Source organism: Drosophila sechellia, chromosome X, assembly GCF_004382195.2.
Source record: "Drosophila sechellia strain sech25 chromosome X, ASM438219v1, whole genome shotgun sequence".
NCBI classification, from domain to species: Eukaryota; Metazoa; Arthropoda; class Insecta; order Diptera; family Drosophilidae; genus Drosophila; species Drosophila sechellia.
Window position 1 is genome coordinate 2,054,516 of NC_045954.1, and position 13,575 is coordinate 2,068,090.

Here is a 13,575-nt window from a genome sequence, read left to right on the forward strand (position 1 = left end):
TGGTTGTAAACGTACACATATATCCATATACATATATATATTTATTTATCAGTGTTAGTTTTATAAGTAGAGTTTCTTTAGCTTACGTTTAGGCAATAAAATAACTTTATTTCCCTCATCTAATCTAGAATTTTCCTCTCTATCTCTCTCTTTACACATGTCTATCGCTCTCGCTCTTTCTGCTGCAGCGTTTTTGCTAAGAGCGCTTGTTTTACAATCAATAAAAAAAAGGTTTAATATTTAAAGTATGAATAGGTAAAAAAAAACACATTCGAAATAAACCTAAGACGCGTCCGATAAAATCGCTGATTAAAGAATATTTACATGGGTGTGTGCTTTCGAGGGTAAGCCGACATTTAGCTGCTAATATTGCTTATGACTATATAACGTACTCATATTAGTGGGGATTTGGATCTTTGTGTTGTTCGGGGTGTCGCTTTCGTTTCGTCAATCTTAATCATTTTCTTTAGTTAAAACGCAGACCATGCTCAGGAATTCGCTATCACTTTGGGTTAATACAAACGCAAAAACAGATCAGATCGCATTGTATCCTATCGCTCTTAGCTATATACTTCTATATATACGTGGGGTACAGCTGACTGAAACTAGGTGCATTACAGACTATACACATACATATAGTGGTTGTTATATCAACACATAAACAAATTACATAATCACAAACAACAGAATTTTATTTTGGTGGCAGGCTTTCGGTGTGGTTAACGACAATTGCGATGGCTCTTCGATTCCGATTCCGATCCCAGGTCCGATTACCTGTGGCTGCTGTACGTTTTATAGACCCGCGGCGCCCTCGTCGTTCCTGTGGCCGATGTGGATGAGGGTGCGGAGGCAGAGGCGACCGTGGTCGAGCTTGAGGCAGCATGCGACGCGTCCGCTCCCACGGCCAAGACTTGCGCCGTCGTTTCCATATTCAGGGGCAGGGGGTTGTCGTGCTCATCCGAGTGCTCGTAGATGTAGTCGCGCTTCTTGAAGTTGTCGATGATGCGCTTCGTGGACTTCATATGCGCCACAAAGGCTGCCTCCAACTATACAAATGGGGGAGAACGTTAACGAGTTAGAAGGTTGTGCAGTTTGATGGATAAGGGGATATGCTATCGATCTGAACTGAAAATTTATGACATATTGTGAGACTCACGCTGGATGTAAGGTTCATGAATGTGTGGTACTTCTCCAGGACGCCAATAATCTCCTTAAAGCTATTTCCTCGCAGCTGGCGGCGCACCACCGACTCGTACAACTCATTGTCCGCTATCAGATTTCCCACCAGGATGGCCGCATAACTTCCCTTTAGCGTGTGCTCCATGTGGTGGCCGGCTCGTTGTACAACTGTCAAAACCGACCGGCAATTAGCATAGGTCACAGATCATCGATCCGCTGAATACTCACGATTGTTGACTGTCTCCTCCACTTCTTCTTGCTTCTTTTTTCCCTTCTCGTTGCTCTCGAGGAAGGCGTCCGTGTTCTTCTCCACCAATCTGCGGGCGTGGAACATAATATAAAGCAATGCGAAAATGTGACTAGAAATGTTAGTGTGTCCTACCTGGCCAGCTCCTCGCACTTGTAGAAGTACTCAAGCAGAGCTTGCAGTGCACTCACAGATCCCTGCGCTGGTGGATTATCCGCTACGTACTCTGCCGGAGCGGCAGCTTGCATTAAAGCAGCCCGATTGGGCACAGTATGCATGCACAAATTGATTAGCAGTGTAAGAACCTGGAGATGTGGGAATTAGTTTTTGAAATTGGTAAAAGATATTAATCACACACTCACCAGTATGCTTAGCTCAAAGACACATTGGTCGGGAATGTAGTTGGCCGAGAGCAGCAGCAACCGGAAGCTCGTCTCCACCACATCGCCCCTTTGACCTAGCAGCTCGGCTCCCAACGATGGCTGCGCCTCGTTGAACGTGTGCGTCAGGTTGATCAGTACCTTGAGCACCGGCACCAGCAGCTCGCGCATCGCCACACCCGGATGCTCCTTGTTGCTGCCACCACCATCCGAAGGATGCAGCATTATTTGTCGGCTGCAAAGGCGGTATAATTGGCAGAGCGTCTCCACTGCTTTTCCCTGGCCAGAGGTGAGCATGTAGCGCTGGTTCGCCTCATTGTGCTGTGTCACGTTTTCGAGGACTCGCAGACATCGCGCCACCGTTTGCATGTTATCCAGCAGCGTCGGCTGCCAGTCAATCTCCGTGTCGCAGGCAATCACCGGGCTGCAGAAGTCTGAGATGGTCTTGATAATGTGCTCCAGGCCACCCAGCTTGCGCAGATCCTCTTTAAACCATTCGCCCGCGCGCTTGGATGTCAGCGATAGCAGCGTTTCCATTGCCAGCGTGCCAACAGTCAGAGAATCAACGTTGAGATGCGTTCCCTTGCCCTGCGCCTTGATCTCCTCGCACAACTCGCGCACCTTCTGCTTGTTGCGGTCGTAGCCCGCTCTATCCGGGTGCCCAGACTCCGTGCTGCCACCCACGCCGTCCGCCTCCAGAAGGTTGATCATCAGCTCCAAGGAGTCGCGATCCAGGTCCATGTTGAGGCCCTCCTGGGAAAGAATGTACATGATGGCCGAGGTGCACAGGCCCAGGCTGAGGTCCTTGTTGGCGTCGGATAATGCCTACAGTTAAATAGTCAGTTAATTAACAAAGAGGTTTTTTGTTCACTTTGAAATTAAGCAATAATCTGTACTGATTTAAAGTGGAAAACAATACCAAGTTGGTTAATGTACCAGTGCAATGGTTTAATGGTTTATACAGGCTTTTAATATAGAATAACAAAATAACAAGACAGCTTTCAAAACAAACTTGCTATTCTGGGAACAGCTATACCGAAAGCTGATATTTTGAATTTGATAAGCTTCAATTACATAATCCAACTATGCAAATAACATGAGCCCAAAGGTGGTTTGGAGCTCAATATATTAAAGAATTGGGGATCTAACTTACTTTGAAGAATTTGGTGACCACGCCATGGGCACGCACGTGCATCCGGAAAGCGGGCATCATACACTTGGCGGCTAGCTGAAGGGCGGAGAGACAGCGTGTTGCCGGAGGATTGTGCGGCTGAAGTGCGTCCAGGATGTACTCGACATCGTCGTCCATTTCCTGGTACTCGCCGATCTCCTGGATTTGATGGGCCGTCTTAACGTTCCGCACCACTGGATAGTAGTCCTTAGTTTTGCGGTCGACACGAATGGGGCCGCCACCGCCGGTCGCTCCACCTCCACCTGTCGTTGCCCCCGTTCCACCAACGGAAGCACCCGCTGCACTACGCTCTAGGTCGAGTTCTCCGGCAATTGGTTCCAAATCCAGGTCAAAGGCATCGGAACTAGTGGAGGTGGCTGGTACTCCCTGTTTTCCCGCCAGTCGCGAGATCTTTCCGAGGGCAGGGCTATCGCCGCGCAACGTGGATGCGCTGCTGCACGCACTGGAGGAGCCATTGTTGTTCGACGACGGACTGTCACCGAAATCACCGTCGGACTTGCCCGCCGCTAAATGATGCAGGTGATCCTTCGCCCCAGCGACGCCCACGCCAGATGCCGAGGCATTGCTAGCATCGCTGTTGGTTCCACCGCCATTCGCCTCTAGCGCAGCATCCCAACTGTGCTTGTACAGATGCCGCTTGGCCACTGTAGCCTGTTCCGCTTGATCGGATGGCACCAGAGCGCGGCTCTTGAAGATGCTGCCTTTCTTCTTTGAGATGACCAGCTTGACAGCGCCCCGCTGTTCGCCAGAGGACTCAGGTGGCGCCGCCGCTGCTGCTCCACCCGCTCCGGCGTTCGCCGCGCCCTGCGAGTCCAGTGTCAATGTTCGCTTAAACTTATCCTTAAACTTGTAATCGCGGGGTGGGGGCGAGGAGGAGGATCCATCGTGCTGCAACGAGGAGTTGTTTGAGTTGTTCGACAGTTCATCTGGATCAGGATCCGGATCATGGTCTGGCGAATGTTCCCTGTGATCTGTGTGCGGAATCTTGGCGGGTGTGGGCTGCTCCTCCTCAGCATCAGGAGTTTCCTGCTCTTTGGGCGCTGGCTCCTGCTGAAGCACCTGCGTTACCTGCTGGTTCTTTCGTTTCCGACCATAGCTTCGTGCCGCTCCACCCGCTACTCCTCCTTCTGCTAGTCGGCTGGCCTCGGCCTTGGCGGACAGATTGGCGGCTATTTTATTAATGTTATTGTTTACGCTTGCCAAATTATTGTTATTGGCTCGGGCAGCAGCATTGCGACCCCTTCTCGGTGGAAGTGGGGCTTGTTCCAACTGCTCTTCGTTTGCTGGTACCGTCGCCACCGCCGTTTCGTCCACTTCCATGTCGACTTCCTGTTCGGCTTTTCTGGAGCCCCGAGTGCCCCGCGTGGTTCTTTTGCCCGCTGGTGGCGATGTGGCAGCCGTGGTCGCATCTGTTCCTTTGGCCCTACCTCGGGTTCTGGTCTCCGTGGCGGGTGGAGTTACATCCACATTGTTATTAGCCTTTCTGCCCCTGCCCCGCGTGGCCCTCTTCGGCTGTTGCTGTTGATCCTCCTCCTCGGTTGGCTCCAAGTCCGTATTGCCATTTAGCCGTGGCACTTCCCCTCGCAGCACAGCCAGTATGTCCTCCTGCAGTGGAGTCTCCGGCACCGCAGATGCTGCTCCCGTGCCCGCTCCGTCGATGGTCATCATCATGGACTCCAGTCGTGACTCAATGTCCGAGGGGGGAGCCACCAGGGAGGAGTGCTGACTCGTCTCTAGATCACTAGTGATCACACTAGATCCCCTGCTGCGAATCACACAACTATCCTCCTGCACAGCCTGCGCTAACAGTTGCGGCGTGCTGTTGCCCTTTGAGGAGATGCTGCCCAGCACCGAGGACTGCGAGTCGAAGTCGTGATCCGATCGGGTTGTTGGTGATATGACTGCGGAGCCTCGCTGCGGATGCAGCTGGTGCAGTTGATGTAGTTGTGATGGTGTATGCTGTGCTTGCTGACTATTGGCCTCGCTGAGAGCCAAATGAGGTGAGGGTGTCTTGAATTCTGAGTTGATCTCGGCGGGGGTGGCTCCAGAAGCTGGAGCGGCACCAGATCCTGCGGCAAGCAGCTGCTTGTGCTTGTGCTTTTTGCTCCTCGACTTCTTTTCACTGCGGGACTCGGCTGCTGCTGCGGCTTTGGCGATGGCGTTGCGGATCACGTCCGTCTTGATGATCAGTTTGAGCCGCTCCTTCGGCGGCTTGTCCGGGGATATCTTTACCGTGCAGTAGTTGATCTCCGGCGGTTCCTCCTCCTCGTCCTCCTCCTCTTCTTCCTCCTCCTCGTCCTCGTTGGGTTCTAGTGACTGGGACTTGCGTTCCTCGAAAGAATCGCCTGCTGATGCTCCTCCAACTGCCGCAGATGATCCATCAACGGAATCTGCTGCTGGGGGCGGCCTCAGTGGTCTCACTGTGATTTTTGGCGTACTTGCAGGAACTGTTTCGTCTCCGGACCGCTCCGCTGGCTCCTCCTCCGTGACCGAAAGCTGATTCAGTTGGTTCTGGTGAGCGGGCGAGCTGCTCGGCGGCTCCTCGCTATCCGTGCTGACCAAGCGCGAAGTGCCCTGGAAAACGAAAGAGTGCCCATTTAGCTAGGTTCTTCTACTGGGATCCACTATTTCTAATCCTACTTCTGGCTAGCTGATCTGGCAAATGAAAATAAGCACTACTGTATCGCGTTCCCGGTAATTAGCACTCCAAGTGAACCGAAATGGGCAAGAACCGACGGATAAATGCGGAACGAAAAACAAAACACCAACAACTCGGGAGAGCGATTTGACTCCAATTCCGTTTGTTTGCCATGTAAAAGCGCGCGTAATTTCACACTGCTTCGCGCGCTACGCTGCCTTCCCTTTCCCACACACAGGGAATGGTAAGGGAAAGAGAGGGAAACGAAGAAACACGAAGCACTGGTGAGCAAGAGAGGTGGCCGGACGAAAGAGATGACGGAGCGCGTGGGAGAGAGAGAGAGAGAGAGAGAGAGAGAGGGTGATCGCATTTGGGGTACTCGGCAAATAGTTAGAGTTGGATAACTGTTCACTGAGTGAAATGTACCCAGAAACGGAGTGGTGAAGAGCAAAAAAGCAGGGGCACCCACTAGTGTGGTGGATATATTAATTTAAATTACTATTATGTGTATTAGGTAATAGAGGGAAGTAGAAGCAATCAACTGATATTCAGGTCTATAGAGTTTAAAAACCATAATTAGTAAATCCCGGTAACTCACCTTGGAGATGCGTAGCACGATAGGAGGATGTTCTGGCGTGCGGGAGGCGCTGGGAGGATTTGACGCTCCGCCGGATGCGGAGGGCAGTTGGGACGCCGTGGACGCAGTTGCACTTGGCGCTGACGTAGGCGGGGGTAACGACGGCTCCGAACCAGGACTGCCAAACGTGGAACTGATGAAGGCTTCCGACGAAGCGGCGGCAAGTGTTGCCGTCGCCGCGACTTCAGCCGGTTGGCGCCCCGCTTTGGGAATGATCAGATCCTTGGTGGGCGTGGGATAGCGCTCGTCCTCGTCCACTTCGCGGTAGTTGACAGCCTTGCGGGCGCGGCCCAGTACCCGCGAAGGCGGCGCCTCCGGCTTCAGCTTCTTCTCCTCCTTCGGTTTCTTCTGCTTCTGCTTGCTCGAGGCACTGGACGGTTGCTCCGGCTGCTCCGAGGCGGGATCGCTTAGCCCATCGCCATCTCGATCTGAGGCGCCGTAGAACGCACCAGGCGTCGAGGGCGTGGAGGCTGGCGTTGTTGCTGCCTTCTTCTTGGGCGATTTGCGCTTCCGCTCTGCGGAGTTGGCGCCCTTGCCCGGCTTCAGCTTCACTCCGCCCGCCTCCTGGGCACCGGAAGTGGGCGTGAGACCCCCAGCACCAACACCAGCCGACGAGAAATGGTCCCGCATGGGTGATGCCCCGGCTCCACAGTGCGGTAGCTGCTGAATGATCTGGGCTATGACCTCCGGCGGAGCTGTATTCCTCGATTTGAAGAACTTTTTCGGCTTCGGCGGCTCCGGCACCGAAACAGACAGGTCGTTGGGATCGTGATCCTGCGTGGAGGCGGGACTCTGGGAGGGACTGGCGGCTGCTGCAGCAGCCGCCGCTGCCGCAGCCATGGGATGGATGGCGGGCATGGTGTAGGTGCGCGTGGAGGTGAAGCCCATCTTGCCCCACTTGCCAACGGTGCCCACGGAACGGGCGACAGTGGGACGGTTGGTGTTCTCCTTCTCTTTGCAGAGCGAGTCCAGCGGCACCACGATGTTCTTGCCCCAGCGCGACATCTTCGCTAGCGGTGGTTCCTTGGCTGGTTCTTGTATCCTCTCACTCTGTGTTGCTGGCTCTAATCCTTGGTGATGTGGTCACTGCAAATGGAGAAACATTAGTTGACCGGTTTCTTGGCAAACGCACAGCAAACGCATCGCTCATTCGAGTAAAGTTCGGACTTTATCCACATGAATTTCACTATACATACAACCATTCGGAAACAGCTGTACAATTCGGTATTTACCATTTCATTATCCTGCAGAGAAACTAGGTAACAGTAAATCGATTTAACATATATGTATTTGCAGGCCTATTTGGACCAAGAAATGAGCACATGCTGGGGATTATATCGAACCTAGGATTTGGCTGCCCAGATAGGTAGATAAGGACACGGATGACTAGAAACCTAGTTTTATGGCTAGTACCAATCCAAGGATTAGCAATCCGAACCCCGAAAGAGACCCTACTCTTCCTCCGCGGAGGCATCGAAAGGGTGGTTGGAGGATTCGCAGGACATGGACCACAATGCAGCCCGTGCTACTCAATCATTAACTATTAATTCATGTTTCGCACTGCGGACAGTTATTGAATTTTACTAAAAGTGAGCGATTTGTTTGGCTGGGCAGAGAGAAGTGCAGCAACAGCAAAACACAACAAACGCGGGCCCGCAAGAAGTACGTCGGTGCGAGCGAGAGCACTCGATAGTGCGCGCACACACACGCACCCAGGCGATTTCCAATTTCCACACACACACGCACCGAAATCAAATCAAGACCAATTTCCAAAGCAAAGGCCGAAAAACAAACAATTTGTTGCACTTTACTGTCGCAAAAATCGCCAAACGGAATTCACAAAAATCAACAACTCACCTCAGGCGAAACATTTGGCTGCTCTCTTTGTTTTTGTTGTTATCCCTTTGCTGCGTGGATGCATGTGGTTGCGTGTGTGAGTGAGTGTGGTCAAATAAAAAAATCTCTGTTGCTGCTGCAGCGCATATGTATGCGACTGCGTGCGTGTGCATATATATAGGTGTGTGTGTGTGTGCGTGGAATGCAATAAAACAAACGATGTTTGCGTTTGCTTTTGCTTATTGGCGCAATTTGATTTGCACGAACTGTGTGCTCGATATTTTAGCGATTACTCGGGACTCAAGCCACCATCACTCTCATCATTTTCCGCCTGGCCGCTAACTGCAGCGTGTTTTTTGCGTCGCACCACGGGCTTAGTGCTTTTGCCACCACTTTTACTTTACAGCATCATCCCAGAAGCAGTAGCAGCAGCAACAACAACACCCACAAACACACACACAACTAACACCAACACAAACAACAATACGATTATACTGGCCGTTCCGTTCTTCTTCTTGCTGCGAATATTTCTTTGATTTCGCGATTCTCCGCTAAATCGGCGCCAATCGAGAGCGCGTAGTTGTGCAATCTGCAGGGCAAACGAACGCGATTGCGAATTTAAATTTTTGCATTGGTGAAATGCGCGAAAAAGTTTAATTTCTCTGTTTTTTTACACGAGAGAAGAGAAACACTATTTTAGAGCTGGGCTAACGATTCACGAAACTATCGATACGCCGGAGACGATAGCGTGGGGCTCACTATCGATACATGTGGCGCAAAATTAAGCGAACAGCATTCGCGCTATCGATACTAGTCCACCCCTAGGCCAGTGTGACCGTGACCTTGATGTTCGGCCTTCACTCAAAGTAAAGACTTTGCCGCGAATCGTTAACATTTTTGAATATATTTTAATTGACAAGCGTAAAAATATAATGTGATTTTGTGGTTCAGTAGACTCGCTCCCGCACCTTGAACATCAAGGGGTCCTTGGTACGCAATATGAGTTCGGCGATCAGCACGGGTGGTTCCGAGGAGTCGCCCACAAAGTCAACCTCATAGTGCCGGAGCACATTGGCCACGATGGCCTTGATCTCCAGCATGGCGAACTTCTGGCCAATGCAGTTGCGAGGTCCGGCCGAGAACGGAATGTACGCGTACGGATTCAGCTTCTCGGCGGTGGTGACCACATCGAACCGTTCAGGCTTGAAGCTATTGGGCTCGCTAAAGAGCTCCTCCCGTCTGCCCAAGTAGAGCGGAGAGATGCCGATATTTGTGCCCGCCGGGATGAGCTTTCCATCTGCATTGGAGTAAGGCAAGTTAAAAAGGAGTACTTTACTCCCCTACGCACTGTACTTACTGATCTCGCAGTCCTCGAGAACCTTACGACCCAGCAGCGGCACAGACGGATACATTCGAAGGGTCTCCTTCACGCACAGGTCGACGTAGTGCAGCTGGTTCAGAAGCTCATAGCTCACCGGCGTGCTCTTGTCATTGCCCACCACGGACCGGATCTCCTCAAAGCACTTCTTCTGCGCCTCCGGGTGGGTGGCTATGTTGTAGAAGAAGAACATCAAGGCCGAAGAGGTGGTGTCGTGGCCCTCGAACATGAAGGTGTCCACTTCCTCGCGAATGTCTAAGTTGCTCAGGGGTCGTTCGTCGACGGTCGACTGCAGGAGGATGTCCAGGAAGGCCATCTTTCGCTTGGCGCCCACGTCGGCGTCATCTTTGCTGCTCTCCTGGCTGCTTCCCTCGCGGATGAGCTCCTCCCTGCGCTGCACGATGATCTTCTCTGTGAACTGGTGAAGCACGTTCAGGGCCTTCTTCTCCGCCCTCGCCAGTGGGGTTAGCATGTAGGTAAGGTCGAAGCGGTACAGAATGTTGAACATCCGCTTGTGCAGTACCATCGATATGGTCTTCACCGCCTGGACGTACTCGGAGTCTGCATTCGACTGAGCGTTGATGGAAACACCCATGGCGGTTTCTGGAAGAGAAAGAGGAATGCTATCAAAGCTTATACAAATAGATACTCTGGCCATACTCAGGCCACACCCAAAGCCCATTCTCCAAAGCACCACCATTTGCAAATTAAACCCCTAGATCCCTACCGCAGATCGTGTCCATGGTGCAGAGATTGATCCAGTCGTAGAGGCTAAAGCCGGAGTCGCCGTGCTTCAGGCGATCCTGCTCCATGTTCCGGAGCAGATCCCGCGACCCCTTCTCGAAGACCTCGACGAACTGGTCGAGGATCTTGAAGTGGAAGGCGGGCGTGATAATCTTGCGGCGCTTGTGCCATTTCCGACCGCGACTGACCAGCAGACCCTCCTTTAGCCACGGCTCCAGGGCCTTGTATTCACCCGCCTTGTCGTTGAAGCGCAACGTGCCCAGGACAACCTCGACGTCTTTGGGGTTGGCCATCAGCACGTTCAGCTCGGGTCCCAGCCAGACCTTGAGCACCTGGTCCTTGGAGTAGGTCTCCATGAACTCGAAGATCTTCTTGACCATCTCGTGCGGCGGCTTGCCGATGAAGTGGTGGCCATGGCCGACCAGCGGCAGCACCGGAGGACCTGGCATGTAGCTAATGAGGTCAATCAGCCGCTTGAACTTCAGCTGGTAGAGCAGCAGGCCCACGAAGAGGGCGCTGGCCAGGATTGCGCCGATGACCAGAAACATATTTCTACTGGTCTCCGTATTTCTCGTATGCTCCTCAATCGCTATTCACCCTTTGATAGTGGAATAACTACTGATCCGGCCAGAAGCGGGCCGTAGACATGAGAACGGCCACGGACACGGCCATAAGCACTGATTATCCCACCCACCGATGCACTGCGAAGAAGTGCTCCCCTATTATGAATTTGAAATTAGAATTGGATTTTTCTCAGTTCGGCTGAGAATTCAACTGCTTGGATTTCGCAGGGAGGTCTCAAGCTGTGAGTGCATACTTTGAATCAACTCCACGCAGAGATTGCACATGACAGTGTGTCCGCAGAGCAGAAGACCAGCCCAGTTTGTTCGAGTGTAGCTTGATGTAAATCGCCCTGGGAATATCTAATCGCACTGTCGAACGCCAGCTTACCACCAAAATAGTTCGACAAACCATATCTTATCACAATCGGTAGCCGTTTTTATGGAGGTGAATGGGATTCGGACCTTGACCCAATGCTTCGAAGACGTCTCCCCCCAGATTTCTGGATTAAAATAACCCACCATTTAAAAGCTATGAGTTATTGGTCGCGTATCATTTAAGAGATCGATCCATAGGTGGGAAAATGTAGAGCTTGCAGTAAAAACTCTGAAACTTTGGGGCCAATCAATCTGCTGAATCCATCCATGTACTCACCGCAAATGGCGTCCAGCGTGCAGAGGTGAATGGCCTCGCCCAGGTTGATTCTCTCCTGGCCTCTGCTTATCCGCAGCGCCAGTTCCCCGACGAGCCGCAGTGACTGCCTGTCGAAGATCTCCACGTATGGCTCCAGGATGCGAAAGTGGAAGGCCGGCGTGATGATCTTGCGCCGGCGGTGCCACTTGCGTCCGTTGCTCACCAGCAGGCCCTCGTTGAGCCAGCGGCCCAGGAAAGAGTACTCCTGCGACTTGGTCAGCAGCTGGCTGCTGCCCAGCACCCGCTCCACGTCGCGCGGATTGAAGAGCATCACGCTGTAGGACGGGCCCAGGAACAGTCCGAAGGTGTCGCCGTGCCGCTCCGCCAGCTCGCCCATCTTGAGGCACGCCTCGGCCGGAGTGAGCCCCAGAAAGATGTGGGCGTTGCCGAGCAGGGGCAGAGGCAGTGGACCTGGTATCGTCCTCATGTTCCGCAGAAACCGTCGCATCTCCAGGGTGACGATCGCCAGGAGCAGGACTAGAGATAGTAGGAGCCACATTTCCCTTCTACCACATCTATGGAGACAATGCTATCAACTATTGCGACTCCAAGCTAGCCAAACCAAATAAGCGCCTGATAACACAAGCTGCTCCCAATCAGCAGTGATGGCATTCTGGCGTTATCAACTGGCCACATCGGAGAGCACTGGTGAGTTCAAAAATTCCATTTTTAGCATAGTTCATAGAGATTTTCCACATTAATTCATTATACAACGTGGGCTAGGGATCTCTGGGGCTGTAAACCGATGTTTCCATCGTTCCAGCTTTTTTGGACATTATTCTTACACACAGATGTCCAATGTTTGGACCATGCACCCGACTTGCACTCGGGAACCTCGGGGGTCACTGTCTGACTTTCTGATTGGCGATTGTCCGAGTCATCCTTAGTGAGCATAAAACAGAGGGAAGGGTCATCATCAATGGCTGACAGATGGGCATTTTGGGGGCGATAAGGGGAGTCGTTCCTTCCGATGGGAAGGGGGCGCATTCCGGCGGAGATTCTGGCCGGCGAATTGATTTTGATTGAGTTGATGCGTGCGAGAACGAGTGTAAACAAACCGTCGCAACGGCGCAACATTCCATTCCGTGTGATTCCAGCGCTGGTTGTTTACATCCTGACCGCTCAGCTCCACCTCATCCAGCTCCATTCCCCCTGACGTCACAGTGGCCGGCCACATGGCGCGTCTATTTCGGGCCAGGTGTACTATTCTTAGCCCATCCCACTCACATCCCAGCGATGGCAAACAAACAACGATGACGAAGTAAGGCGAACTTGAAATGGATGTTCTCAGCGAATTTCTCTGCGATTGGGATGGCCCTAACAAAAGTCTGGGCATATTCATTGATGAACCAAATAGTATAATGTATAGTATCCGTGAGGACTGCACCATGTCAAAATGAAATATAAATAGGTAATGGACTGTTTATTGGCACTGCGCTCAGTTGAGTACACTTCTGGAATATTAGAATCCATAAACGGGCTAATTAAGTTCACCCAGTTTTTGCGACAATGAGCCAGTTGGCCAGTTGGCCAGCTTGCCAGGCATCCATCCTTTCAGCACTTCTGACCTTTGCGGCCATTAAAATGTGGATGCTTATGCAGCTGCGCAAATTCGCTAATACGAGTGCACGCCGAGCAGAAATTAGAAAATCCCATTTGGCAGCCCCAGTTGACTCATTCCGCAGCCACATCCGCACATGAAATCCGCATCGGGCTCCGGGTGCCAATCGAAACCACATGCACACTCGCCCACTGCGTACTAAATAAATCCGTATAAACTATATATGTGTACAAATACACAAGATCACAACAATGGCAACAACAGGCGTCCTTCGACCATGCCAAATTCCAAAATTCTTGCGTCGCCGCTCGTCGGTCGTCGACATCGACGTCACTTAATCTCGGAGATCCTCCTGGCCCCCACCGCCGCCTCCGCCCAAAAAAGAAAAAAGAAGGCGGAACGTAAATATTTACACATGTCTTACAAGTGCTGGCCATTTTTCGATGTCGGATACTCGCACACACGGCTTGTGGGTGTGCGGATGGGGATGGGGATGGGTCTGGTGATCTCGACGTGCGTTGGAATTTCA

The 13,575-nt window shown here is 52.1% G+C and overlaps 2 protein-coding genes across 4 annotated transcripts; both read right to left on the minus strand.

Moving 5' to 3' along the window:
- Positions 1-22: 22 nt before the first annotated feature.
- On the minus strand, positions 23-8,824 carry LOC6616095 (protein wings apart-like). 2 transcript variants are annotated; one of them, XM_002040424.2, is made up of 8 exons: positions 8,131-8,824; positions 6,235-7,359; positions 2,960-5,572; positions 1,789-2,631; positions 1,562-1,731; positions 1,408-1,496; positions 1,157-1,347; positions 771-1,046 (listed from the first exon to the last, which is right to left on the minus strand). In XM_002040424.2, exons 2-8 carry the CDS (start codon positions 7,276-7,278, stop codon positions 771-773), a joined length of 5,226 nt encoding a protein of 1,741 aa, XP_002040460.2. In that variant the 5' UTR covers positions 7,279-7,359; positions 8,131-8,824. The 2 variants fall into 2 exon arrangements, with proteins under 2 accessions (XP_032580296.1, XP_002040460.2); XM_032724405.1 differs by lacking the exon at positions 8,131-8,824 and having other exon boundaries at positions 23-1,046; positions 6,235-7,278.
- Positions 8,825-8,992: 168 nt separating this feature from the next.
- LOC6616099 (cytochrome P450 4d1) lies at positions 8,993-12,005 on the minus strand. Of its 2 annotated transcripts, none has more exons than XM_032724407.1 (3): positions 11,447-12,005; positions 9,467-10,090; positions 8,993-9,406 (listed from the first exon to the last, which is right to left on the minus strand). In XM_032724407.1, the coding sequence occupies exons 1-3, from the start codon at positions 11,982-11,984 to the stop codon at positions 9,057-9,059; spliced, it is 1,512 nt and encodes a 503-aa protein (XP_032580298.1). In that variant the 5' UTR covers positions 11,985-12,005; the 3' UTR covers positions 8,993-9,056. The 2 variants fall into 2 exon arrangements, with proteins under 2 accessions (XP_032580298.1, XP_032580297.1); XM_032724406.1 differs by lacking the exon at positions 11,447-12,005 and adding an exon at positions 10,215-10,835.
- Between the last annotated feature and the right edge of the window lie 1,570 nt (positions 12,006-13,575).

Coding starts and splice junctions, on each gene's coding strand:
- LOC6616095 (XM_032724405.1), bottom strand. CDS start 7,278: ATGTCGCGCTGGGGCAAGAACATCGTGGTGCCGCTGGACTCGCTCTGC. Junction 1,497..1,561: donor AAGTGCGAGGAGCTGGCCAG/GTAGGACACACT, acceptor CCACGCCCGCAG/ATTGGTGGAGAAGAACACGG. Junction 1,047..1,156: donor TCATGAACCTTACATCCAGC/GTGAGTCTCACA, acceptor CCATTTGTATAG/TTGGAGGCAGCCTTTGTGGC.
- LOC6616099 (XM_032724406.1), bottom strand. CDS start 10,779: ATGTTTCTGGTCATCGGCGCAATCCTGGCCAGCGCCCTCTTCGTGGGC. Junction 10,091..10,214: donor CACCATGGACACGATCTGCG/GTAGGGATCTAG, acceptor TTTCTCTTCCAG/AAACCGCCATGGGTGTTTCC. Junction 9,407..9,466: donor TCTCGAGGACTGCGAGATCA/GTAAGTACAGTG, acceptor ACTCCAATGCAG/ATGGAAAGCTCATCCCGGCG.